The following is a 25,992-nucleotide window of genomic DNA, read 5'->3' on the forward strand; positions in this document are numbered from 1 at the left end:
GGGGGCCGGAGCCGTGCTGGGGGCCGGAGCCATGCGGAGGTGAGAGGGGCGGGTTCCTGGTGATACGGGGCTGGGCGGGGTATCTCGGATCTCGCAGCTGGGCGCTCGTGACTCCCCCGGGGGCAGCCAGGGCCTGGGCTGCTGCAGGGTTCGGGCAGTTGGAGGGCGGGGAGGCAGAATAGGGGTGGCTCTGTGGAAGGAAGTGGGAGTGGGGTGCTCTGGGGTAGGGGTTGGGGGTGTTCTGGGGGAGGGAGGAAGGAAGGGGAGGTGGGGGGAAGGAGCAGGGTTGGGGAGGAAGGAAGGCTGGGGCATGCTGGGGCCTGCAGAGTTGTGGGTGCTCTGGAAGGGAGGGGATGGGGAAAGGATGATGACTGGGTGTTGGGGATGCTCAGGTGGGGGGAAGATGAGGGTTGGGGTGCTTTGGAGGAAGAGGGGGAGTTTGGGGGCAGGAAGGAAGGATGGGGAGTTGAAGTGCTCTGGGGGAGGAAGAGGGGGGGTTGAAGGTGCTCTGGGAGAATGATTTCCTTGTATGCAAGTTCCTGTGAGATTCCTCTAATGCAGACAGCCTGTACGTGAATTCCTGCATTGCCAGCTCTTGTGATTTTATTGAGTCCTACAATACTTAGTGTTTTTCTTAAAGCCCCAGTTCCTGGAATCAAGAGAGGGCAACAATATCTCAGCTTCCATTTTTAAAAAAAGGTACTAGCTCTCGTGATGGCAGAGAAAAGCTTGAAAACACCAAATGAGTTTGCCTTAAAGGATCTTAAACCTCAACACAAATAAAAAGCCCAGTATTTATTATTTTAAAATAAATCTAATTATTTCAGTGGGTGGCCCAAGTCATGATTTTTGAGGCTTTGGGTTGGCCACCTTGGAATCTTTCATGAGCCCGTCACCCCCTGGAGTGAGTGAGGCCAGCCTGTCTGCTCTGCAGTGAGAGATTTGAACAGTATCCATTTGCTACCAAAGTTCAATATCACTGATGCAATACCCTAAAAACTTCTGTGTTAATTTCTACTCCAGTTAAACACAGGAGATGATGGTGAGATGGGGAGAGTCTTTGGCAAGGGCAAAACCAAGTAGAGATTTTAAAAAAGCAAGTTCCTATTTAACACAGAGAGGGGTCATACTAAATTGGCACATCATACCAATAATAGATAGTAAAACAAAATATCATAATGCAACTATATAAAACCATGGTATGCCCACGCCTTGAATACTGCATGTAGTTCTGATCGCCTCATCTCAAAAAAGATATATTAGAATTGGGAAAAGTACTGAGAGAAGGGCAACAAAAATGACTAGGGGTATGGAACAGCTTCTGTATGAGGAGAAATTAAAAATGCTGGGCCTGTTCAGCTTAGAAAAGAGACAACTAAGGGCAGATGTGATAGAGGTCTATAAAATCATGAATGGTGTGGAGAACGTGAATAGGGAAGTATTATTTACCCCTTCACATAAGAACTGTGGATCACCTGATGAAATTAGTAGGCAGCAGGTTTAAAACAAACGTAAGAAAGTACATCTTCACCCAATGCACAGTCAATCTGTGGAACTCATTGCCAGGGGATGTTGTGAAGGCCAAAAGTATAACTGGGTTCAAAAAAGAATTAGATAAGTTCATGGAGGATAGGGCCATCAACTCCGTGATCTGGGTGTCCCTCCATCTTTGACTGCCAGAAGCTGGAACTGGACAATGGGATAGATCAGAGGTTCTCAAACTGTGGGATGGGACCCCATTTTAATGGAGTCTCCAGGGCCAGCATTAGATTTGCTGGGACCCAGGGCTGAAGCTGAAGCCTGAGCTCCACCCCCACCCAAGGTGGCGGGGCTTGGGCTCCGGCCCCCTCCTGGGGTCATGTAGTAACTTGTTTGTCAGAAGGGGGTCACGGTGCAATGAAGTTTGAGAACCCCTGGGATAGATCAATTGAAATTGCCCTGTCCTGTTCAGTCCCTCTGAAGTATCTAGCACCAGCCACTGTCAGAGACAGGATATTGGGCTAGATGGACCATTGGTCTGATCTAGTATGGCTGTTCTTATGTTCTTATACTGGCACTTTCTAAACTTTCATTTAAAAACAAAGTGAAGTTTCTAGCTATGATTGTTGTGAAGAAACCTTCACCCAACACTGGGCTGTTTGCCCAAATGTTCCCCAGTGCATGGCTGTCTGCCTGAGTTTAGAGGCAGCCTGAAACAATTGCCCTAGGAGAGGTGTGAGCAGCTCCATTCATACCAATAAAGTATTAAAGCCTGAATCTTAATAAGTGTTTAGACCTCTGCATTGTTAATCATTTCACTGTTCATAACTTTTGCCGGAACATCCTGTGCCTCTAAGATTGGGAGTTGGGCTTGAGAAGTGTATCAACTATTTCTTCCCTCCCCCTATTCTGACCTTGGTGCAGGCTCTGAGAGAAGGAAACAAAAAGCCACAGAACAGTAGATGCCAATGTCCTTTAAAGTTCTGTATGAAATAACAAATGCAAGGCAATGTGCCATGTGTGGAGCAAGTTCTCCCTTAGAAAGGCAGATTGATAATCAAGTTTATAACTATGTTCAAGCATGCTGCCAACTTTCTGCTTTCTTTGACGGTCTCGGATGGCTTTATTTTTTATTTTTTGGGGGGGGAGGGAGGGGTTTGCACTGAGTCATTTGAAGCTAGGTAGGATTATTTTTTTAAAATAGATCTTCCATAAATAAAAATAAGGTAGGATTAATTTTTTAAAATAGATGTTCCATAAATAAAAATACAGGATTGAATGTGAATAAAAAAAAGTGCTCCTAGGATATTTTTAATTTTCCAAAAATCATCTGTGTGCCTTTCTAATTGACATCAGTGAAAGTTCTGCCATGAAGGTTATTTTTAGTTCCAGCTTGTGCTTTATAGCCCATCTGGACTGTCACATTGTCTTCCTAGTGTTCTAATAAAGGGCTGAAAGACAGAATATCTGTAGAATTATCAATATGGTAGATTTGGGTGTGGGGGTTGGGGAGTAAAGCACTCTCTGTAACTTACTGACTCCCTCTGTTGTGTTTCCACGCCCAGGGTCAACAGCAGCCTGTCTAGCGATGATCTCCTCCTGGAGGATTTGGAGACAGAAGGAGAGAGGCAGCTGAAGAGCCTCCTTCATCATCAGCTTGATACTGCTGTCTCCATTGAACAGTAAGTATTGAACTAGCCAGCATTTCCCAGCAAAGCACAAGGCTAAAGGCTGCCCTTGCTGGCACTTGGGTGCTGGCCAACAGAGCATATTCAGATTATTGAGGGCAGCACCACCAGCTGTACAACAGCATTAATGCTGTAGCATGCAGATGATGAGAAGATATTGGTGTAGGTGAGTCATTGACAAACACATGGAGGCAGGTTGCACAAGCAGAGCTTCCTGTGCTGTCTCTCACTCAAGCAGTGAGCACTGGAGCATGGTTCTTTCTCCCAGCATTCTCATCATGCAAACACATGGTGTAGTTAGATTTTTCAGCCACTAGGTGACACTGCACATAATAGAAATATACACTGCTTGATGCGCCCCTGCCTTATAATCTTATAGTATCAGGTAAAAGAATGTGGAATGTGCCCAGGTTAGAGAGGACAGCCCTTCAGAAGCACAGCATCTCTGGTGCCCATGCTAGGCTGCCGGTGGTGAGAGTGTGTCCAGGTTTATCTAAAGGCTAGGATCCTACCCCCCACACTTAACTTCTGAGCCCTAAGGACTTCTCACTTTGCTGTTGATTTGTGTTACAGGTGCGTGTCCAAGCGGCGATGCTTCGCCCCAGCCGCTCTTTACAAGCCCTTTGGAGAGGAGGCGGCAGGGACTCTGACCTTATCGCAGTTCCAGGCACTGCAGGAGAATGAGCAAGAAACAGCCTCTCTTCGAGAACTGGGGCTCTCAGACTCAGAGATCCTGCTCTGGAAGAACCATGCTTCAGCAGATAAGGTGGGGAAGGAGCTTTACTAGCAACTGCAGGAACCTGGAATCCAGCATAGAGGGCCCTCTAGAACATAATGGAATCTGGAGTCCAAAGCTCTGCAGAGGGTATTAATAATAGCCAATAATAAATTGCAGCTTTTAAGGCACCTTAAGCATTCTACCAAGGAATGGCTAACAGTACGTCTACGTTCCATAGCGCTGCATTCACAAATAGGTAGAACCCTGTGCGGATACAAAATCTATATCCGTGGATGTAAATCGGTATCCACAGAACTGCAGGGCTCTATCGGGAAGTGCAGTGGCAAAAGCAGCAGCCTGGCAGGCTGCCGCTCCCAGAAGCCAGTGCCCTGCGCTGGCAGCTCCTCCTGCGTGGTTGTACCACCTCCAGCCCCGTCTATTGGGGCGGGCACCACGCTCACCGGCAGCTGTCCCTGGTTGCACTAGTGCAGTGGGCAGTGCTAGGAGCGGTACAGCCCAGCTGGAGGAGCTGCTGGCGCAGGGCACTGGCTCCTGGGAGCGGTGGCCCGCCAGGCCGCTGCTTTCGCCACTTCGGTTCCCGGTAGAGTTCCGCAGATACTGATTTATATCCGTGGATATAAATTTTGTATCTGTGCAGGGCTCTACAAATAGATCGGCGAACAGGAGCAGATGTTACCTATTGCTCAGTTAAAGAGAGCCAGAAACAGGTGGGTATATGGATACAAGTAAATAAGGAGCAAAGTAAATGAAATCAGAACTATCAGTAAGGTCAGATGAGAATGAGCTGCGTGTCCTTTTAACCCCCTCTGGGTCATGGGTTCCTAGCTTTGAGTATAATGCTGTCTCTGCCTCTTGTCGCTAATAAGCGTCCCTCTAGTCTGAATTGGGTGGGTTTTCTCTTAAGCAGTGCTGCTACTGCGTTTCAGGGCTCTGGGCTGGGGGCAGCCCCTGAAGCCATGCGGGAACGGCTGCGAGCCATCCAGGAGAAGATCACAGAGCGCCAGCGCATTTTGTCCCTGCCGCAGAGGTTTGCTGGCAGCAAACAGCTGAGCCGGCGGGAGATGGAGATTGAGAATGCGCTCTTCCAGGGGATGGACCGTCACTCCTTCCTGCGGGCACTCTACCACCAAGGTACACGGGCTCCCCAACGCCATCATGGTGGGAGTAACTCACTGAGCACCTGGGAGTGCAGGAGCAAGTGTTCTGTGAACGTAGATCTGGGGTGTGTCCTTCTTGCCCTTTCTCCCTGAAGAAATGGTTCTACTTCTGGACCCTGTGATGCGAGGGGAGGAGCTATTTTCCTTTTGCCCAGAGCATCTGGCATGAACAGACCATTTTAAAGAAAGGACTTTCTAGCATATGAGTCTGCACAGAGTCGCTGTTGGAATGAACACGCCCCCACTGGCAGGCTGAATTCGGCGCTGACAGCTGTGCAACACAGTTGGTTCACTGGGATGGCATGGGTGTAGCTGGAGACAGAGTTCAGCCTGTATATATAATAGCAGCATGTAACCTGGTTCTGTTATTAATTATTTATACTGCTGTAGTGCCTAGTGGGCCAACCAAAATCAGTGCCTATTGTGCTAGGCAGAGTGAATACACAAAGACTGTACCTATCCTGAATTTCTATCAGGCTAAATGTACAAGACAGACACAGGGTGGGACGGAAACTGAGCAGGAAAGTGACTTGGCCAAGGTCACCCAGCAGGGTCAGTGGCAGAGTCAGAACTAGAACCCAGGTGTCCTGATTCCCAGCCCAGGACCCTCTCCACTTCACCACACTGCTTCTCACCTGAGCATCACTTTTCTCCTGCCCCTTTGTTGTATTCTCTCTCACAATCTGACCCATATCTAGCACTGCCCTAGGCGACTGCGGAAACGCACCATACACCAGATCATAGCGAGGGTCACAGTTAAAGGGGTATTGCAAGCCTAACAATTAGGTTTTGTTTGTTAGAAAAACTGTTTAAAGAAGGTGCTTTTCACGACTTATTTAAAAAAATGCCTTTTTCATTACTATTATTATTATTTGTTGTTTGTATTATTGGAGTGGTTAGGAGCCCTGGTCATTGACCAGGGCCCCATTGTGCTAGGCGCTGTACAAACACAGTACGGAAAGATGGTCCTTGCCCCAAAGAGCTGACAATCTAATGACATTGGTACCCCATTCCCACCTACTGCTGCAGCGTCCAGGAAGTGCAGCTGCCCGTGGACTAACCCCTCTGGTGTTACACTGCACTCCGCTGGGACACTAACACAGTAAAAAAGCACCCTATTTAATGCTACATGGATGGGGGGAAAGTTTCATTTTTGCCCTTGCTTCCATTAAATAAACCAAGGCAGATGTTATTGGTAACCCAGGCAAGGAAGCTCCTTTAAATCCCTGATTTTTAACCTGATAGTGTCCCTGAAAGCTCAACAAAATGTGTTTGTTCAAAATAACATTTTAAAAAGCTGCATGGCAGGAAATAAGCTTCACTAGCTATAAGCACGGACCAGGTGGAGAAAGGTCTCTGCTAGCTGGAGCGCAGGGGAACCAGTCAGTGTGCTGATCTCTGGAACATATTGAAATCAAGTGGCAGATTATAAAGTCCACAGGATAATTGAGTTGGGAATGAGAGTCATAGATAACATTCTGGTAGAGTTGCTGTTCTTCCCAGAAACCTGTTCTAATCTAGAATACCATCAGTTACTGCTGGCAGCCTACATTTTGCCTTTCAGCAACCCCCAGTCTCCTGCTGGAGGCTGGACTGAGCTGCCCCAGAGCAGAACGTCCGGTCTTTGGGGCCCAGGCTCTAACTCTATCCAGTGATCTATCTATTTACTTGTGGTGGTGGTGGGTTTTGTCATGTCACCATATTTCTTTACTGTGGATTAGATGAAGCTCAGAAGAGGATGGTGAATGAAAAGGATCCCATGGGTCACTTGGAGACGGTCTGTCAAGAGATGCTAAAAAAGCCATTGCCCGGGGAATCCCAGTCTACAAAAAGTGATCCATGCTTGCCTTGCTTCCCCTCCCCAAGTGGACCTTTGGTTAAGGGTACCACACAGCTTCCAGACCAGGGAGAGCAGACAGAACAGTGTGGAGGTCCCAGCCTCCCCATGATTAAGACAGCGGGGACTGTGGCCCAGAGACCCACCCTGGGGCCTGCAACTGTAAAGGAGCCTGTGGAGTTCATCCCAGAAGAGGAGATCCGCAAGAATCGTCTCTCGGAGGAGGAGATCAGGAGCATCTCCCGATTTTCCTCCTACGAGCCGGGAGAGCCAAGCAAGGTATGATAAACGTCAAGCTGAAGGTAATAAACTGGGTATGTTCCCCCTTCCCAGTTATTATTGTACCATATAAGCTGGGTGCAAAACTGGATGGAAAACCGTTCCCAGAGAGTAATTATCAGTGGTTCACAGTCATGATGGAAGGGCATATCGAGTGCGGTCGTGCAGGGATCAGTTCTGTTAAGTATCTTCATCAATGATGTAGATAATGGCATAGAGAATACACTTATAAAGTCTGCGGACGATACCAAGCTAGGAGGGGTTGCAAGTGCTTTGGAGGATAGGATTAAAATTCAAAATGATCTGGACAAACTGGACAAGTGCTCTGAAATAAATAGGATGAAATTCAATAAGGTCAAATTCAATAAGGTCAAATCCTAAGTGGAAGGAAAGATTGTTCCTTCCACTTAGGAAGGAACAATCAGTTGCACCTGTACAAAATGGGAAATGACTGCCTAGGAAGGAGTACTGCGGAAAGGGATCTCGGGGTCATAGTGGACCACAAGCAAAATATGAGTCAACAGTGTAACACTGTTGCAGAAAAAACGAACATCATTCTGGGATGTATTAGCAGGAGTGTTGTAAGCAAGACACGAGAAGTAATTCTTCTGCTCTACTCCACGCTGATTAGGCCTCAACTGGAGTATTGTGTCCAATTCTGGATGCCACATTTCAGGAAAGATGTGGACAAACTGGAGAAAGTCCAGAGAAGAGCAACAAAAATGATGAAAGGTCTAGAAAACATGACCTATGAGGGAAGATTGGAAAAAATTGGGTTGTTTAATCTGGAAAAGAGAAGACTGAGAGGAGACATGATAACCGTTTTCAAGTACATAAAAGGCTGTTACAAGGAGGAGGGAGAAGAATTGTTCTTCTTAACCTCTGAGGATAGGACAAGAAGCAATGGGCTTAAATTGCAGCAAGGGCAGTTTAGGTTGGACATTAGGAAAAACTTCCTAACTATCAGAGTGGTTAAGCACTGGAATAATTTGCCTAGGGAGGTTGTGGAATCTCCATCATTGGAGATTTTGAAGAGCGGGTTAGACAAACACCTGTCAGGGATGGTCTAGATAATACTTCTTCCTGCCAAGAGTACAGGGGACAGGACTAGATGACCTCTTGAGGTTCCTTCCAGTCCTATGATTGTATGTCCTAACGCAGAGCTCTGGGGACACTGTTCTGGCACCTGTATTAGATTTCTGGATTCCAAGGCCAGAAGGGGCTAGTGGGCAGAATCCTAATGGGTAAAGATTCCTGCTTGCTAATGATGGAGCATCACCAAACAAGTGTGTGCAGTTGCCTCCCAGCCAAAGGAGAAATAGTTTCCTCTGCTGAGGGAATAAAGATGATCTTTGGAGTCGACAAAAGAGATTCCCCTGCTTAAATACTCCTAGGATACCTAACTGCCAGCCATGCTTCAAACCCAGCCCCAGATGGACTATAGTGGGAGGAAGATCTCTGGCTCTCAGAGACCTAGACAAACATAGGGCCGCCTCCATAACTAGTTATGAGCAATCTGAATGCCTTCCCACAATGCTATGTTTAAACCTTGTTTAACAGGCAGCAAGAGCTCATGATATAAATAACTGGAGCCAACAAGAACCGATGTAGATATAGCATGATACAGCCTCAAAAAAGCCATAAGATGCCCTCCTATATATGCCTGTCTCTGTCTTCTAAACATACAACCACCAGTGTGGGGCAGGGGGAGGGCTGTAGGGGGGTGAGAGGGGCAGCGTCAGCCCCTCCCCATGTGGAGCAGAAGGGGCTGTAGGGGGGCGAGAGGGGCAGGGCTAGCCCCTCGCCGTGTGGGGTGGGGCTAGCCCCTCGCCGTGTGGGGTGGGGGGCTGTAGGGGGGCGAGAGAGGCAGGGCCAGCCCCTTCCGGTGTGTGGCAGAGGGGCTGTGGAAGTGAGAGGGGAGTTAGCTGTATAGAGATGGCCCTTCTCACACAAGGCTGTGGTGTCTCTTTCTCTCTTCCCCCCTATTGTTCTGGGGGCTGATTAGGTGCTGTATTTGAAGAACCTGAGCACTCGGGTGACAGTGAGGGAGCTGGTCTCGCTGTTTGCTCGGTTCCAGGAGAAGGATGGCCCACCGATCCAGTTCCGCCTGCTGAGTGGCCGCATGAGGGGCCAGGCCTTCATCACCTTTCCCAGTGAGTTGCTCAGCTGCATCTCGCAGGCCTTTCCTGATGAATTATGGTGCAGTGTCAGCTCCACAGTGCACTGTGCTGGAAGGGCTATGCTCCCTGGGGTAGGAGGGGAATTTGGCCACCATGCTTATCTGACCTCAGCATCCCCACACTGCCCCAGTGATGAATTCCAGCCCTCCCATAGAATAAGGGGGATTCAGTGTCATATGTTCACTCAGTGCTGGCATTCCCCACACACTGCTCTACCAATGAGCTCCCAGCACTATGCTGTATAACAGTGCACAAGAGCTAGAAATAGCCAGGAGAAGGCCACATGGTCCTGAGGTCTGTGCTTCAACCCAGTGGCCTTGAGAGCAGAGATGGTTATAAGAGCAGTTATATGTGCCCTGTAACCTGAGCTCACTTTACTCTCCTGTTCCAGGTGTCAAGGTTGCACGGGAAGCAATGCTGCTGGTGAACGGCTATAGCCTGCTGGGGAAAACGCTGGTGATAGAGTTTGGGAAAAGTAAGGTGCAGTCATCAAGTGCTGACTCTGCCTCCCACAGCTCGTGTGCCACAGACAGTGCAGAGAAACCCACTACCAACTAGTGGACAAGTAATCTGTGGGGTGTGTGTGGATCCTCATGGATTGTGGTTATTCAGCTGTTGGAACAGTCCTTTAATGCTCTGATTCTGAGCTCAACATTCAGGTATATAAGTCCCAGCTTGGGGCAGGGGAGTCCTGGGAGCTAAGTTCCTTCAAGTGAGACGCAGAGGAAAGCTAGAGGCAGCCCCACTCAGCATGGGACAGAGGTGACTCTTAGGATGACAGGAACAGAGGCAACCTCACCCGGTGTAAGGCAGAAGGGATGCTGAGGTCAGTGGCTTGGTAACAGACACTGGTCTGAAGGAGTCTGAGGATCTTAAATTGCTGTGTGTTTGAACACTCATACCATGCAGCATATTCTGAGGGCTGAGTCCTGTGCTGTATTCCATTCTGTATATAGTTTAAACAAATAGCTTTATGCTGTTTGTACAGGATGCCTGTTTTGTCACCACCTCCAGGGTAAGTGATAGCTGTTCCCGCCTGTTTATAGCTGTATTTTGGTGCTGCCGTCTGAATGGCCTTTAAGGGGGGAGAATATGTAAATAAATGTGTTCAAGTTGTATTTTCCTAGTGCATGTCTCAGTTCTCCAGATGCTCTTGAGCCTTTTGCCCTCTCAGTATTGCAGGAGAGCTGCATCCATCATCTCCTTTGCCCGGAAATCTTTTTGGAGACTGTAGAAGCCTTCTGCATAGGGCCTTTCTTTTAGGACCAGGTATATTGTGCTTTGCAGACTCTAGATAATAACAGCAGATCTCACTCCTTCCTCACAAGTTACTGTACTGGAGCAGACCAGCAATGGTCTGTCTGGTCTGGGAGCCTGTCTCTGACAGTGGATAGCACTGGAGGGTTCAGAAGAAAGACATAAATGCCCCTCCCCTCACCCCATAGCACCACGATTACATCAGTGTATTTGATTATACTGTGCTATGTGACTGGGAAAACGACTTGACCCCTCACTCTTGATCCACTAAAGCCCCGAAGCACAAAGATTGGTAGCCTTTATAATTTTTCCTAGCTAGTCTCACTGCAGATGCTGTTCTTGATATAAATGTTCAATTGCTTTCTGAGAATTATGCTATTTTCTTCAGGAATAGCCTCCTCTGTCAATAAATATGGCAGGCCATTGTAATGCTTCTTCTCCACCAACCTGACTGTCTCTGTAGAGAAGCATTTGAGATTCTCTTGCCCTCTGATTGATGGAACCAGATTTCATGGCTTTAACAGAGATGAGCTGTGCAACACCTGCCACACACCCAGAAGGGATGCAAATTCCCTATAACAGCTGGTTCCTTCCCCAAGCATCCAGCTATAGCCCTGCTGTCTGTTGCTTTTTTCTCCCCTTGTCTAGTCTACCCCTAGCCTGTCAGTTTGATTTTTCTGGCTATTGTCAGCTCTCGGTAGCCTTTCATCGTGTGCCATGCGCAAAATCCAGGCTTGAGTTCAAATGTCAAATGGAGCGATGTGTAGTGTCCTACTTGCAATGCTGGCGGGGGTGGGGGTGGCTTTGGAGCAAAACAAAAGCAGAATGCAGAAGTGTTACTACATCCAGTCTTGAAGAATGCTCTACACAGTACAACAGAGCTCTCTGGCTTTGGTCCTGACCACCTTTGTCCTTACAAACTCTGGAGGCTTAATTCTTCAAAACAGCAGCGTGATAGGCACAATGGCTGAGGAGCATTCTTGGACTCTTCAAACACCAGAGTTCCTTTGGGCCCTGTCTGGTGACCTCAGCCTGCTTAGTTCACATTGCCACGGAATGTTTGTGCGTCACAATGGGGATGGTTCCAAGCTCAACACTGGCTGGGATTTAAATTTAATTTCATAGGGAGCGGAGAAGGTGGAATTTTCTTCCACTTTACAGGAGAGTAGAAAACAGAGGGACATGCCAGAGGTAGGTCTAAATTACCTATTTTGTTTCCTTTCATTGGCAAGTTTTTTAATTCAGGTTACACCTTTCATGCCCACGCTTCCCTGAACGTCTGCATACTTGAATGATCATACAGAACTGGTAGTGGGACTGGGGATAGGATTAATTGCTGGGCAGGGGGCAGGCAGATAGGGTGAGAGCTCCAGCAACAGGGGCCAAAATCACCTTACCTAATACATTTGGGCAAGTGGGGTGCATTAATTGTTACATGCATGCACTGAGATTGGGTAGGGTAAGTTCAAAAATCAAGACAGACCAAAAAACACAATATAGTCCTTTTAAAAAAACAAAAAAACTCACCATTTTTTGGGTCTGACTCATGATTTTTGATCTCTAGAGATTGGCAGTACAGGAGTAGGGTTAGGGGGTTACCGTATTTCAAATTCCCAAATAGAGAGCACTACTGGGGGGGAGGAAGAGCTGAGGTAGTGCTGGTGGAGGCACTGCCTTCAGAGCTGGGTGCCCAACTAGCAGCTGCCACTTTCTGGGCCTCCAGCAGCAGTGCGTAAGTACAGCTGGCAAAATCACAAACATTTACTCTTTTCAAAAATCTTCCCTGATAGAGATTGGTTTCCTGACCTGGACATATGGGAATCCTAGTTACAGGAGAGCCAGAGTGGGGGCAGCTCCCAGAGACAGAGACGGGCTGCTGCCCCAGGCGGTGGGTATGCAAATACGTCCAGGCCTTTAGGGAGCCCCAGGTGGGGGATCTCTCATTAGGATAGGTGAGAAGTCCGCCATATTGCTGTACGGACGTGGAAATGTCCCTTTGGAGGTCGCCATCTTTCTGTACTGCAGCGTGAAGGGGGAATCAGTATTGCTGTAGCGCAGGCCGTGAAGACCTCCATGTTGCTGTACGGCAGCGAGCTCCTAGCAGGGGTTGGAGCTCCCTCCGGGTTGGGGGCCGCCATATTGCTGTGGTTGAGGGAGAAGGGGGCTCTCGGCGTTGCTGCAGTCGGAGCTGTCACTGCGCGGCTCCCCGCCTTCTCCCGCTGGAGCCCGCGGCGCGGAGCGCTGGGCCGCCATGGCCCGGAGGCTGAACACGGAGCAGGGCATCCGCCTCAGCGCGGTAGGTGGGGGCCCGGATCCGGGTCCGGGGCGGCGGGTCCGGCCTGCGGGAGCCCGTCCCTGACCGCCCCGCTCTGTCACTTTCCCCGCAGATGAGCCCGCGCTACCTGCAGAGCAACAGCACCAGCCACACGCGGCCCTTCAGCGCCATGGCCGAGCTGCTGGGTGAGGCCGGCTAGGCACTGGGGATGCTCGGGGAACTGGAAGCTGTGCGGGGGGTAGGGCAGGGGGGCTGGAGGGCAGTGGGGAGGGTGTCCAGGCACCGGTAGCTGTGCTGGGGGGCGGGGGGGCAGAGGGGTTGGAGGGCACTGGGGAGGGTGTCCAGGTGTCCAGGGCACCGGTAGTTGTGCTGGGGGGGAGGGCAGGGGGGGTTGGAGGGCACTGGGGAGGGTGTCCAGGGCACCGGTAGCTGTGCTATGGTGGGGGGCAGGGGGGTTGGAGGGCACTGGGGAGGGTGTCCAGGGCACCGGTAGCTGTGCTGTGGGGGAGGGCAGGGGGGGTTGGAGGGCACTGGGGAGGGTGTCCAGGGCACCGGTAGTTGTGCTGGGGGGGGTTGGAGGGCACTGGGGAGGGTGTCCAGGGCACCGGTAGCTGTGCTGTGGGGGAGGGCAGGGGGGGTTGGAGGGCACTGGGGAGGGTGTCCAGGGCACCGGTAGCTGTGCTGTGGGGGAGGGCAGGGGGGGTTGGAGGGCACTGGAGAGGGTGTCCAGGGCACCGGTAGCTGTGCTGTGGGGCGGGGGTCAGAGGGGTTGGAGGGCACTGGGGAGGGTGTCCAGGCACCCGGTAACTGTGCTGTGGGGCGGGGGTCAGAGGGGTTGGAGGGCACTGGGGAGGGTGTCCAGGCACCGGTAACTGTGCTGTGGGGCGGGGGTCAGAGGGGTTGGAGGGCACTGGGGAGGGTGTCCAGGGCACCGGTAGCTGTGCTGGGAGGGGGCAGGGGGTTGGAGGGCACTGGGGAGGGTGTCCAGGGCACCGGTAGTTGTGCTGGGGGGGTGCGGGGGGGGGGTTGGAGGGCACTGGGGAGGGTGTCCAGGGCACCGGTAGCTGTGCTGTGGGGGAGGGCAGGGGGGGTTGGAGGGCACTGGGGAGGGTGTCCAGGGCACCGGTAGTTCTGCTGTGGGGAGGGGCAGGGGGTAGGAGGGCACTGGAGAGGGTATCCAGGCACCGGTAGCTGTGCTGGGGGGGGGGAGGGGCAGGAGGTTGGAGGGCACTGGGGAGGGTGTCGGGCACTGGGGAGGGTGTCCAGGGCACCGATAGTTCTGCTGTGGGGAGGGGCAGGAGGCTGGAGGGCACTGGGGAGGGTGTCCAGGGCACTGGTAACTGCTGGGGGGAGGGGCAGGGCAGGGGGGGTTGGAGGGTACTGGGGAGGGTGTTCAGGGCACCGGTAGCTGTGCTGGCGGGGGGGGGGGGGGGCACGGGGGTTGGAGGGCACTGGGGAAGGGTGTTCATGGCACTGGTACCAGTTCTATATACTATATTAGTGGTTCTCAAACTGTGGTTGAGTTCGTTTTAATGGGGTCGCCAGTGCCAGTGTTAGACTCGCTGGGGCCCAGGGCAGAAAGACGAAGCCCGAGTTTTTAAGTGAGGAGAAACTTGGGGTATGCAGGACAAATCATATTTCTGAAAGGGGTATAGTAGTCTGGAATAGTTGAGAACCACTGTGCTAAGTCACTGTGCATGTGCTAGGCAGGGCAGCTCTGCCAGGGAGAGGGGAAGCAGCCATCTGAGTCTCAGCTCCCTCCTCATTTAACAGTGATGCAATTCTTTAGCCTCATGTTTGAAGCTCTTATTGACCTGAATGTGACTGGTGCAGCAATGCCTATATGTGTCTTGTCCAACAGCAGGAATGTAAAATTAAGAACACTGTTACATTTTGCTGTTGCTATTCGGAACCCTATGGACAGCAGTAAAGCTGTGGTTTCATGCTGCTTGAGAAAACTCTGAGCAAGTACTGAGGACAAGGAGTCATAAGCAGGCTAGCATAGGGTAGTGCAAACCTCTCTTGTGGCATCTGGGGATTGAACTTTACATGTCCTGTGCCTCAGGTAGGCACAATTCGATGGAAAGTTCCACAATTGGATGCAGAAGGATGAAATGTTCTAGGACAGGCAACTTAAAAAAACCAAAGTGTTGGCTGTTTGAACTTGCTCAGAAATTTGGAATGTTAGAATAAATTCCAGGTGAGATGGAATAATGGCAGTCAAAGGGGCATGATCACTACTTAACCCATGATACAGTGAATATTATCATCACTTTTGTGGTGTGTGTCTACTTACATAATATAATATATATTACCGTGGTTTTGCAATTATCATACATTCTTTGACTGCCTCCTCTGACCGTCAGTCCATGTTCCTTTAGCAGTTTCCAACTGTGCAAACTTCGGAGCAGCTACAAATAGCCAGTCATCTTAATTTTTTTTTTAAGCATCTTGCTGAAGTGATTCTTGCTTTCACCTCACATGCAACATTCCCGCCACCAGTTCTGTCAAATTCTACCTGCCTGATGCTCAAGATTGGCTGTGATCAGTCCTACATGGGCTTAAGGGCTGATATTTTATGACCCTTCAGGATTACAAGAGAGCTTCCTCTTGAGACCTTCCAGGGCTACAAGGAAGTGTCCCAAGATATCAATCTTAAAATCATGTTCTTTTTATGTATAGAAAAGGCACTTTTTTTTAGAAATTCACATTGACTTCCTCTAAGCCCTATATAAGTGAACTGAAGGTAACCATGGTACCTGGGTTACAATGCAAGGGTTCCAATAACATTTTTATTTCTAAACCATTTTCAAAACAGTTCTTCTGTAATGCGTGTAGCACATACAGAATACACAAGGATGACGTGGGGTTGATTTTATTAGCAATTGTTTGAGATGACTCGCATAACTCATTTGTGGCTTCCTCACTCATAAAAAATATGCCCCCCCCCCCACCTCATTCTGTTTAAATCTTTTTGTGTTATACAATAGTATTCCTGTATTCTCTGTATGTATAATTTATATTTACACACTCTTCTGCAGATAAGTTATTTTCTTGTGATAAGCAGTTTTGGGGAATATGGGAGAGATTAATAAGACAGGGACCTTTCAGCTTGGAAAAGAGACGACTAAGTGGGGGATATTATAGAGGTCTATAAAATCATGACTGGGGTGTAGAAAGTAAATAAGGAAGCGTTATTTAGTCCTCATAACACAAGAACTAGGGGTCACCAAATGAAATTAATAGGCAGCAGGTTTAAAACAAACAAAAGGAAATATTTCTTCACACAACGAACAGTCAACCCATGGAACTCCTTGCCAGAGGATGTTGTGAAGGCCAAGACTATAACAAGGTTCAAAAAAGAACTAGATAAGTTCATGGAGGATAGGTCCATCTATGGCTATTAGCCTGTGTTTGCCAGAAGCTGGGAATGGGCGACAGGGAATGGATCACTTGATGATTACCTGTTCTATTTATTCCCTCTGAAGCACCTGGCATTGGCCGCTGTCGGAAGACAGGATACTGGGCTATATGGACCTTTGATCTGACCCAGTATGGCCTTTCTTATGTTCTTATGGTACATCCTCTATCAGACATTTCCTTGTATTTGGGAGAAGAAGGGTTCAAGAATGCTTTCATTTCCAAGATCTGAGGAGATGATCTGTGTGTCAGGAATAGTTGAGGACCATGAGTATGCCTAACTGGCCAGGATTTTTCCTTTCACAGACAATGCCTCAGATCCAGGTGTGACGGCTAAGCTTCTCTGCATTGATGTTGTGGAGATCAAGGGGGAGCTTTGTTTGACTTTCACAGATAATGGTGCTGGAATGACGCCTCACAAACTTCACCGTATGCTCAGGTAACAAGCTAAAAATTCACCCCAGATATGGTAAGAATTCACCCCAGATGTGGCTTTGATACCGTAGATTCAGATCTTGCAAGCAAATGTTGTCGTTGACCCAGGGTTCTGGACTTAAGGAATCCTGATTCCGATGTACACAGGGCTCTCCCTGTGGTTTCTCTTCTCTTCCTTTCCCTCACACTGTGCAAAATTCTAAGATAACTGCTTTTAGATTTACCCTCCCACAAGCTGCTTTTTAACATACAGTGCATGGTCCGGGGACTCCTGACCTTTTACATTCAGGGCTGTTCCATACACAGGGTTCCTCATGTAATAACTGTCCCTGGCTTAGCTGAAGTAATTTGGCATGAATTAGAAGCCGTAAGCAAGAGAACATGCTTCAGTACAGTACATGGGGCAAGGAGTATTTGCTTAAAATAAACAAATGTCTCCTGGAGTTAGTAAATGAAATCAGAAGTCCATGAAATCATTTGGGGGGGAGGGATAGCTCAGTGGTTTGAGCATTGGCCTGCTAAACCTAGGGTTGTGAGTTCAATCCTTGAGGGGGCCATTTAGGGACATGGGGCAAAATTTGTTGGATGATTTAATTGGGGATTGGTCCTGCTTTGAGCAGGGGGTTGGACTAGATGATCTCCTGAGGTCCCTTCTAACCCTGATATTCTATGATTCTATGATCTCGTTTCTGAAGACTTGTAGTAATGATGAGTTGCCCATCTTGTCTCCCTTCCCTTCAGAATGTTAAAATGGCTTGTGGTTTTAGAGAACGTGACTTTTCTTTAATCTTTCATTCTGTGATGTAAGAAGATAGGCTTTCCTCATTGCCAGTTTCATGCCTTCTCATTAACAGTGGTAGAGAGAGACACGGCCTGACTCTCTACAGTGAGGAATTTCAATTCAATTTTTATTATATAACTAACTTTAAAAAATTAAAATTTGACTTGTTACTTTTTATTCTAAACCACAGAATATCAAATTTGCCTCAGTGTAACATCATCTAAAATATTTTTTATCCCTAACACTCAATAGCATTCTCTAAGAGATGACCTCTCATCCTGTCCCCTGCCAAAGGCATAAAGATCAGCTGGATGCTCTTGCAGTTGGGTCCTAGGGTCAAATTCTCAAGAGTTGGCTCTCTCAGTAGAGTCTCCACCCCTCACTCAGATCTGCCACAGCCTGAGTTCAACAAACTTTAGGGTGTGATGCAAGGCCTGCTGATCTTATTTGCTCTTGTTTAGGTTAGTTTATTCCTCTTGTGCTTTAATTGTATCTGCTGGTAGTAGTCATACTAGACGCCATGTGATCATCATCCTTTGCTGAGGGTAGAGAAGGGCATGGAATCTGTATCTTAAACACCAAAAAGATGTGCCTGAGCGGCTATGGCAGTAGGTGCTATGTACATTGAAGAAGCATGTTAGAACTGGCAGTTAATTTTCCAGGAGTTTATCATAGACTAGAAAATAGTAAAAACTTGCTTCTGCATCTTCCTGTGCCTGCCTCTTCCGTTATGCCTCTGTGACTGGCAGATGCCCGGGAACATCAGCTGTCTACTCCTTCGGGGCCACACCAGTCACACATTCCCATCTTCCTGCTTAGTCTTGGTGCTCATGTCTGTCTTTCCTAGGAGCATCACCAAGCCCTCCCTCCTTTCTCTCCCTAGGCTGCAGTTCCAGTACATCTGTGGGTATTTCTCCTCACTTGGATGCTGCTGCACTATCCATTGTCCTGTTCTGCTATTTCTCCTCTCAGAACAAATGCCATGTAACCTCTAGGTTTCCATTAGACCTAATAATAATTTTGCTGTTTCCAGCAGGCCGTCTGCAAAGCAGATAGTCACTTGCGGTAGGGCGTGGTTTGGTTGTTCCTCTGCAACAATTTGTAGCTAGATAAGAAAAGGTGGGGGACAGAGGCAGAGAATCTATCATTTCTTCAAATGCTGTGAACACAAAACCACAATTCTTCCGAAAAGTCAGAGGGGTTCAGGAAGTGAAAACCAGAAGCCTTAGCCCCTTCCTGCTCTGTGTGGTGAGGGAGGAAAGCAATGGATTGGTCTCTTATTTCAGGTTCTCTTGAGTTAACATGAAGTGGCTGTGAAATTGAAGTGGGGGAGGGACAGCAGGCCTCTCTAGCTGTTAAAATTCGAAGACTGAGATCATTTCACTTGGGAAGCTCATTGCAAAATTCTTCCCCAGAACTAGAGAGAGACGCTTTCCAAATCTTCAGTAGGACTAATCTAGGGTGAGCTAGAATGAGGTGTGACAAAGCCACAAAGTGACCCTCTTTCCTTCCTACATCACTTCTTCACCCTTCTTGTCATGGTGTGTGGTGGAGGGGAAGGACTGACTGTCTCATGCATGCACACCAAGAGGAAAGAATGAAAAGAGAATTGGATGGAGGGGCCCAGAGTTGCTGACACATAGATACCTATGTGGAGGACAGATAATGAGAGGCGGGAAGGGAATTTTCTGGTTATTTTTCCTTATTCTCCCCTCCCTCTCCAAAGGCAGCCACCATATCAAAGAGCCACCTTTTATTAACTCTCCTGACTGCAGACTATTAAGTGTAGAGTTATAAAAATGGGTGAATTGGACATGCAAAGCGTTAGAGGAGTAATGGAGTAGTGCTGTGGGCTTTAACAAGTACAAGGTTGGTTTTAGTAGTTTGGGTCACAGTGGCTGAGTCTTGAAGATGCACTTCTTATCTAAACTGCATTGTTGCAACGTCTTGAAGTTCTTCTTCACATATCATGCTCTACTGGTGCGTTAGGCTGATCACATTGAGGTAGCATGTAATGTAATTGCAGTATCAGTGAGGCGTGGTGTTGTCAGTTTGTTGTGACCCATGAAGTAAAATATGGGCAGTCGTGACAAACCCTTTCTTGAAAATCAGGGCAGCGGGCATTGTAGATGCCTGAACCAACCTCGATTATGTATCTGATGGGAGGGGAAGCTGGACTCTCTTCAGTCTTGCCAACCCCTACTGAGGATTTTATTCCACTTGGGGAGTAAACATGCTTGTTTGTCTAATGTCTACTGTGCTGGCATAGTCTAGTGCTTAGAGCACAGTCAGACAGGGACACATGGGGTCTAATCCTGATTGTCATTAGCCTAGTGTGCAAACTATGGCAGATTGTTTCACCTCTCTGTAACTCATTTTCCCCATCTGTAAAAGGAGGATAATGAGCGCCACATTCCAGAGTTATAAGGATTAATTAATGCTAGAAGTCCTTGGGCAGAAGGCACTAAAGAAATTCTAATTAATTATAAAACTTACACTCACTGCCACATAGTGCAATAAGAAGCACCACTGTCTAATGATTAGAGCATAGGATTGGGCATCAGGAGAACAGGATTCTAATGACAACTCTGCTACTGGTTTATTGTGTGACCTTGGGTAAGTCTCTTAACCTCCCTGAATCTCCATTTGCAAAGTGCTTTGAGATTTTTTGGATGGGAAATGCTGTATTAAGGCAAAGTATTATTCATTTCATAGAATCATAAGGTTGGAAGGGACCTCAGGAGGTCATTTAGTCCAAGCCCCTGCTCAAAGCAGGACCAATCCCCAGACAGATTTTTGCCCCAGATCCCTAAATGGCCCCCTCAAGGATTGAACTCACAGCCCTGGGTTTAGCAGGCCAATGCTCAAACCACTGAGCTATCCCTCTCCCCACTTTGTGAGCCAGGTGACCACCATGGAGTTCCACATTTAAAATTGCTTTCCACTCCAACTATTCCTCTTCCTGCTCACCTCTGTCTATCAGACAGCTCTCCACTTGACTGACTGACTGTGTGTGATTTGCAGCTTTGGCTTCACAGACAAGGCAGTGAAGAAGAACCACCCATCCATTGGAGTGTATGGTAATGGTTTCAAGTCAGGCTCCATGCGTCTGGGAAAGGATGCCATTGTCTTCACCAAGAATGGAGGTGCACTCAGCGTGGGGCTCCTTTCGCAGACCTATTTGGAACGTGTCCATGCTCAGGCTGTTGTTGTCCCGGTGATACCATTCAACCAGCAAAACAATATCCTTCCCTGTAAGGCAAGAGTGGCTGTGTAATCTGAACCATCTGGGTGGTGAGGCAGGGGTAGGAGAAGTGTGGTACTGAGGAAGCCCATGGGTCACTGTTTCATGAGGCACCATTGTTGCATAGTGTCTTCACACAAGGAGATATATCTGGGTAGCCTCCCACAGTGTCACCTGCATGTGCTGCTGCCTCCAGGTAACATCTGTGGAGGGCGTCAGCCCTATGGAGTACTAGGACAAGGGTGGACAAACTTTTTGGCCTGAGGGCCACATCTGGGTGGGGAAATTGCATGCAGGGCCATGAATGTAGGGCTGGGGCAGGGGGTCGGGGTGCGGGAGGGAGTGTGGAGTGTATGAGGGGGCTTAGGGCAGGGGGTTGGGGTGCAGGAGGAGGTGTGGAGTGCAGGAGGGGGCTCAGGGCAGGTGGTTGGGGTGCGACAGGGGGTTGAGGTGCAGGAGGGGTGCAGCAGGGAGCTCAGGGCAGGGGTTGGGGTGCAGGAGGGGTGCGCGGCGGGGCTAAGGCAGGCTCCCTGCCTGCCCTGGCCCCATGCTGCTCCTGGAAGAAGCCAACCCCACGGCCCTGGGGAGGGGGAGGAAAGGGCTCCGCGCGCGCTGCACTCTCCTGCGGGTACCTTCCCCGAAGCTCCCATTGGCCACGGTTCCCCGTTCCCGGCCAATGGAGGCTGGGGGGTGGGTGGGAGGGGAGGGTGTCTGAAGGCGAGGGCAGTGTGCGGAGCCCTCTGCCCCCTCCCCCCCGCCTTCCTCCTGATGGGTGCTATGTCCATGTACATCCCCTGCCTATGCAGTAGTGTCTGAATTTGTAATGTCTCATTGGTAGTGAGGAGAGGGGAAACCAGGGGCAGTCTTGTTCTTTCTTTGACTCTGTGGCTTCTAAAGAAAATGATTGTTACGGAAGACTCTGGGCCCAGCCTCGAGGCCATCCTGAAACATACGCTCTTCAGTACTGAGGAGGAGTTGCTTGCTCAGTTTGATGCCATTCCAGGCAAAAAGGGCACACGGATCCTCATCTGGAACATCCGCAGGTACAGGGAGCCAGGGCACATAAGGAGGGATGAGTGGGAAATGATAGGTTCAGCCCTTTGTAAGGCTGAGGGGAGAAAGAGGTAATAACTCAGTAGCCTAAGGATTGAGTACAGTAACTCCTCACTTAACGTTGTAGTTATGTTCCTGAAAAATGCGACTTTATGCGAAACGATGTTAAGCTAGTCCAATTTCCCCATAAAAATTAATGTAAATGGGGGGGTTAGGTTCCAGGGAATTTTTTTTCGCCAGACAAAAGACATTATATACATATACAATATAAGTTTTAAACAAACAGTTTAATATTGTACACAGCAATGAATGATTGTGAGTGTGTGGTGGAGTAAGAGGGTGGACTATTTCCCAGGGAATGCCTTGCTGCTAAATGATGAACTAGCACTTGGTTGAGCCCTCAACGGTTAATACGCTGTTGTTAATGTAGCCTCATACTCTACAAGGCAGCATGGACTGAGGCAGGAGGGAGGAAACACAATAGATGCAGGGCAGTAGCTGCAAACACTTCCCTGGATAACATGGGCTCATCATCATGTTCAAAAGCCTTATTGACTTTAATAAGGCTTTTGAACATGATGATGAGCCCACGTTATCCAGCTGGAGCGCACCAGTCCCTCCTCCTGACAGCACATCCACGACTGCACAGGTGCTGACTTTCCAAAGTGCTGGGGGGTGCATGCATGAGTGAGAGAGACATGCATTGTCCCTTTAAGTGTGCTGACCCCACTTCAAGCAACAGCTTCCATCAAGCTCCCTCCTTTCTGTCCCTGAGTCCGGTCTCCCTCCTCCACTTTGTGGAGAGGGTCTACGGAGGTGCGGGGGATGGGGGGGAGAGAGGGGCAGGAGCAGGGGGACATCCTGATATCAGCACCCCCCTCCCCCCAGCAAGCAGGAAGCTCCCAGGAGCAGCTCCAAGGCAGAGGGCAGGGCAGGAGCAGCAGGGCAGTGGGGGGAGGGACAGCTGAACTGCTGCTGGGCAGCTGCCAAGCCACATACCTTACAGGGAATTTAGGGGAACTGGGGGGGGGGGCTGCTGGCCCCCCCTGGTTCTAATCCCCACAAGGCGGGGCTGCTCTTCCAGAGAATCCTGCAAGCAGTGGACAAAGCAATGACTACAAGGGAGCATTGCACAACTTTAAATGAGCTTGTTCCCAAATAGTCAGCACCATAACAACAAAACAACAGCGTTAAGTGAGGAGTTACTGTACCTAGACAGGCCCAATTTGCACCAGGGTCAAATACCCAGTTTTATGCAACTTGCTATGTTTGGGTCTTTCAAGTGTAACAATGGCAGCGCCTACTCCACAAGTTTGCTTCTTGGGTGGATCCCAGTCAGATCTTCTGGCATTTGTGACTAAATATGTTTTGCTGCTGCTCTTCCCTCCTGTTAGCCCTGCAGAGCCACCACAGCTAAGGGCTTGTCTACACTAGCAATTTACATTGCTGCAACTTTCTTGCTCAGGGGTGTGGGGAAAAAAAATCCTGAGCACAGCAAGTTTCAGCACTGTAAAGCACCAGTGTAGACAGTGCCCCAGCACTGGGAGCCATGCCCCTTGTGGAGGTGGTTTTTTTTATTTTTTTAGAGTGCTGGGAGAGCTCTCTCCCAGTGTTGCGCCACGACCACACAAAGCTTTAGCATTTCCAGTGTAGATTAGCCCTAATAAGAGAGAATCTTCTGAAGTGTATTCTCCCTAGTGGGTTAGCATGGGTGTCACTGAGGGCCTGCAGATCTTTTATTAGAGCTTGTGGCACATGAGAAGTGAAGAACCCAGCTTGAATCTCAGAATTTTCAGGCTTGGCCCTCAGAAATACTTCATTTTATTTGTAGACTGAGCACATTTGATACAGAAGTCATTGAGATCCCAGTAATGAAACTGCACGGTACCCTCTTTAGTCACTTTTCGCAATAGAACTGCACTTTGATGACCAAGATCCTGCTTTTGGTGCGTAGCGATATAAAGGTCCTGTGTGTTGCTCATTAGAGTAGGGTGCTGCCTAAGTCTCTTTGCAAAATTTCCCCTTTACCTATTATTGTGTAGTGTTCTGTGTCAGTTGTCTGTCACATGCTACCCTAAAGGTTTTCACCAAGAAAGTTGGTGGCGACTGGACATCTAACATAGTGAATGCCAGTGAAAATGAGCTAGGATCAGAGTCTAAAATAGGGAAAGAACAAGTCAAAAATTACTTAGATAAGTTAGATGTCTTCAAATCACCAGGGCCTGATGAAATGCATCCTAAAATACTTAAGGAGCTGACTAAGGACATATCTGAGCCATTAGCAATTATTTTTGAAAGGTCATGGAAGATGGGAGAGATTCCAGGCAACTGGAAAGGGACAAATATAATGCCCATCTATAAAAAGAGAAATAAGGACAACCCGGGAAATTACAGACTAGTCAGCTTAATTTCTGTACCCGGAAAGATAATGGAGCAAATAATTAAGCAATCAGTTTGTAAACACCTAGAAGATAATAAGGTGATAAATAACTGTCAGCATGGATTTGTCAAGAACAAATTGTGTCAAACCAACCTGATACCCTGTCAAAGAAAGCTAACAAGCCTTGTGGATAGGGGGAAGCGGTAGATGTTGTATATCTTGACTTTAATAAGGCTTTTGATACTGTCTCACATGACCTTCTCATAAACAAACTAGGGAAATACAACCTAGATGGAACTACTATAAGGTGGGTGCATAACTGGTTGGAAAATCATTCCCAGAGAGTAGTTATCAGTGGTTCACAGTCATGATGGAAGGGCATAACGAGTGGGGTCCCGCAAGGATAGGTTCTGGGTCCGGTTCTGTTCAATATCTTCATCAATGATTTCGATAATGGCATAGAGAGTACACTTATAAAGTTTGCGGACGATACCAAGCTGGGAGGGGCTGCAAGTGCTTTGGGGGATAGGATTAAAATTCAAAATTATCTGGACAAACTAGAGAAATGGTCTGAAGTAAATAGGATGAAATTAAATAAGGACAAATGCAAAGTCCTCCACTTAGGAAGGAACAATAAGTTGCACACATACAAAATGGGAAATGACTGCCTAGGAAGGAGTACTGCGGAAAGGAATCTGGGGGTCATAGTGGATCGCAAGCTGAATATGAGTCAACAGTGTAATGCTGTTTCAAAAAAAGCAAACATCATTCTGGGATGTATTAGCAGGAGTGTTGTAAGCAAGACACGAGAAGTAATTCTGCTCTACTCCGCGCTGATTAGGCCTCAACTGGAGTATTGTGTCCAATTCTGGGCACCACATTTCAGGAAAGATGTGGACAAATTGGAGAGAGTCCAGAGAAGAGCAACAAAAATGACGAAAGGTTTAGAAAACATGACCTATGAGGGAAGATTGAAAAAATTGGGTTTGTTTAGTCTGGAGAAGAGAAGACTAAGAGGGGACATAACAGTTTTCAAGTACATAAAAGGTTGTTACAAGGAGGAGGGAGAAGAATTGTTCTTCTTAACTTCTGAAGATAGGACAAGAAGCAATGTGCTTAAATTGCAGCAAGGGCGGTTTAGGTTGGACATTAGGAAAAACTTCCTAACTGTCAGAGTGGTTAAGCACTGGAATAATTTGTCTAGGGAGATTGCGGAATCTCCATAATTGGGGATTTTTAAGAGCAGGTTGGACAAACACCTGTCAGGGATGGTCTAGATAATACTTAGTCCTGCCTTGAATTGCAGGGGACTGGACTAGATGACTTCTCGAGGTCCCTTCCAGTTCTATGATTCGGGGAGGGGGCATGGTGGGGCCAGGCCAGCCCCCCACGGGGTGGCGGGGAGGGAGCACCACACAGCCCCGCTCCACCCCCAGCTCTGCTCTGGCCCAGCCACCGGCCCCTGACCACTCCCAGCCCCACCCCCAGCTTTGGCCCCGGCCGGGGCACTACTCCCAGCCCTGCCACTGGCTCCGTTCCTGGCCCACCCAGAGGGGGGGCAAGTGGGGCAATTTGCCCCGGGCCCCACAGGGGCCCCCACGAGAGTTTTCAGGGGCCCCCATGAGAGTTTTCGGTGGGTCTTCAGTGCTGCCGAACACACCCGGAGCGAGTGAAGGACCCGCTGCCAAAGACCCGGAGCTTCTTCCGCTCCGGGTCTTCGGCGGCAAGGGCTTCTTCCACTCTGGGTCTTCGACGGCAATTCGGCGGCGAGGGCTTCTTCCGCTCCGG

General features: G+C 48.7%; 1 protein-coding gene across 1 annotated transcript in view; it reads left to right on the forward strand.

Moving 5' to 3' along the window:
* Positions 1-25,992, forward strand: part of LOC135883385 (MORC family CW-type zinc finger protein 4-like) — a 45,080-nt gene continuing 19,088 nt past the window's right edge. Inside the window, exons 1-9 of the mRNA XM_065410461.1 lie at positions 1-39; positions 3,045-3,161; positions 3,741-3,933; positions 4,833-5,037; positions 6,785-7,179; positions 9,185-9,332; positions 16,618-16,750; positions 20,552-20,768; positions 21,666-21,814. Coding sequence (XP_065266533.1) covers positions 32-39; positions 3,045-3,161; positions 3,741-3,933; positions 4,833-5,037; positions 6,785-7,179; positions 9,185-9,332; positions 16,618-16,750; positions 20,552-20,768; positions 21,666-21,814 — 1,565 coding nt within the window. The 5' untranslated portion in view covers positions 1-31. The remainder of the gene's footprint in view (positions 40-3,044; positions 3,162-3,740; positions 3,934-4,832; positions 5,038-6,784; positions 7,180-9,184; positions 9,333-16,617; positions 16,751-20,551; positions 20,769-21,665; positions 21,815-25,992) is intronic.

This window comes from Emys orbicularis, chromosome 9 (assembly GCF_028017835.1).
Source record: "Emys orbicularis isolate rEmyOrb1 chromosome 9, rEmyOrb1.hap1, whole genome shotgun sequence".
Lineage (NCBI taxonomy): Eukaryota > Metazoa > Chordata > Testudines > Emydidae > Emys > Emys orbicularis.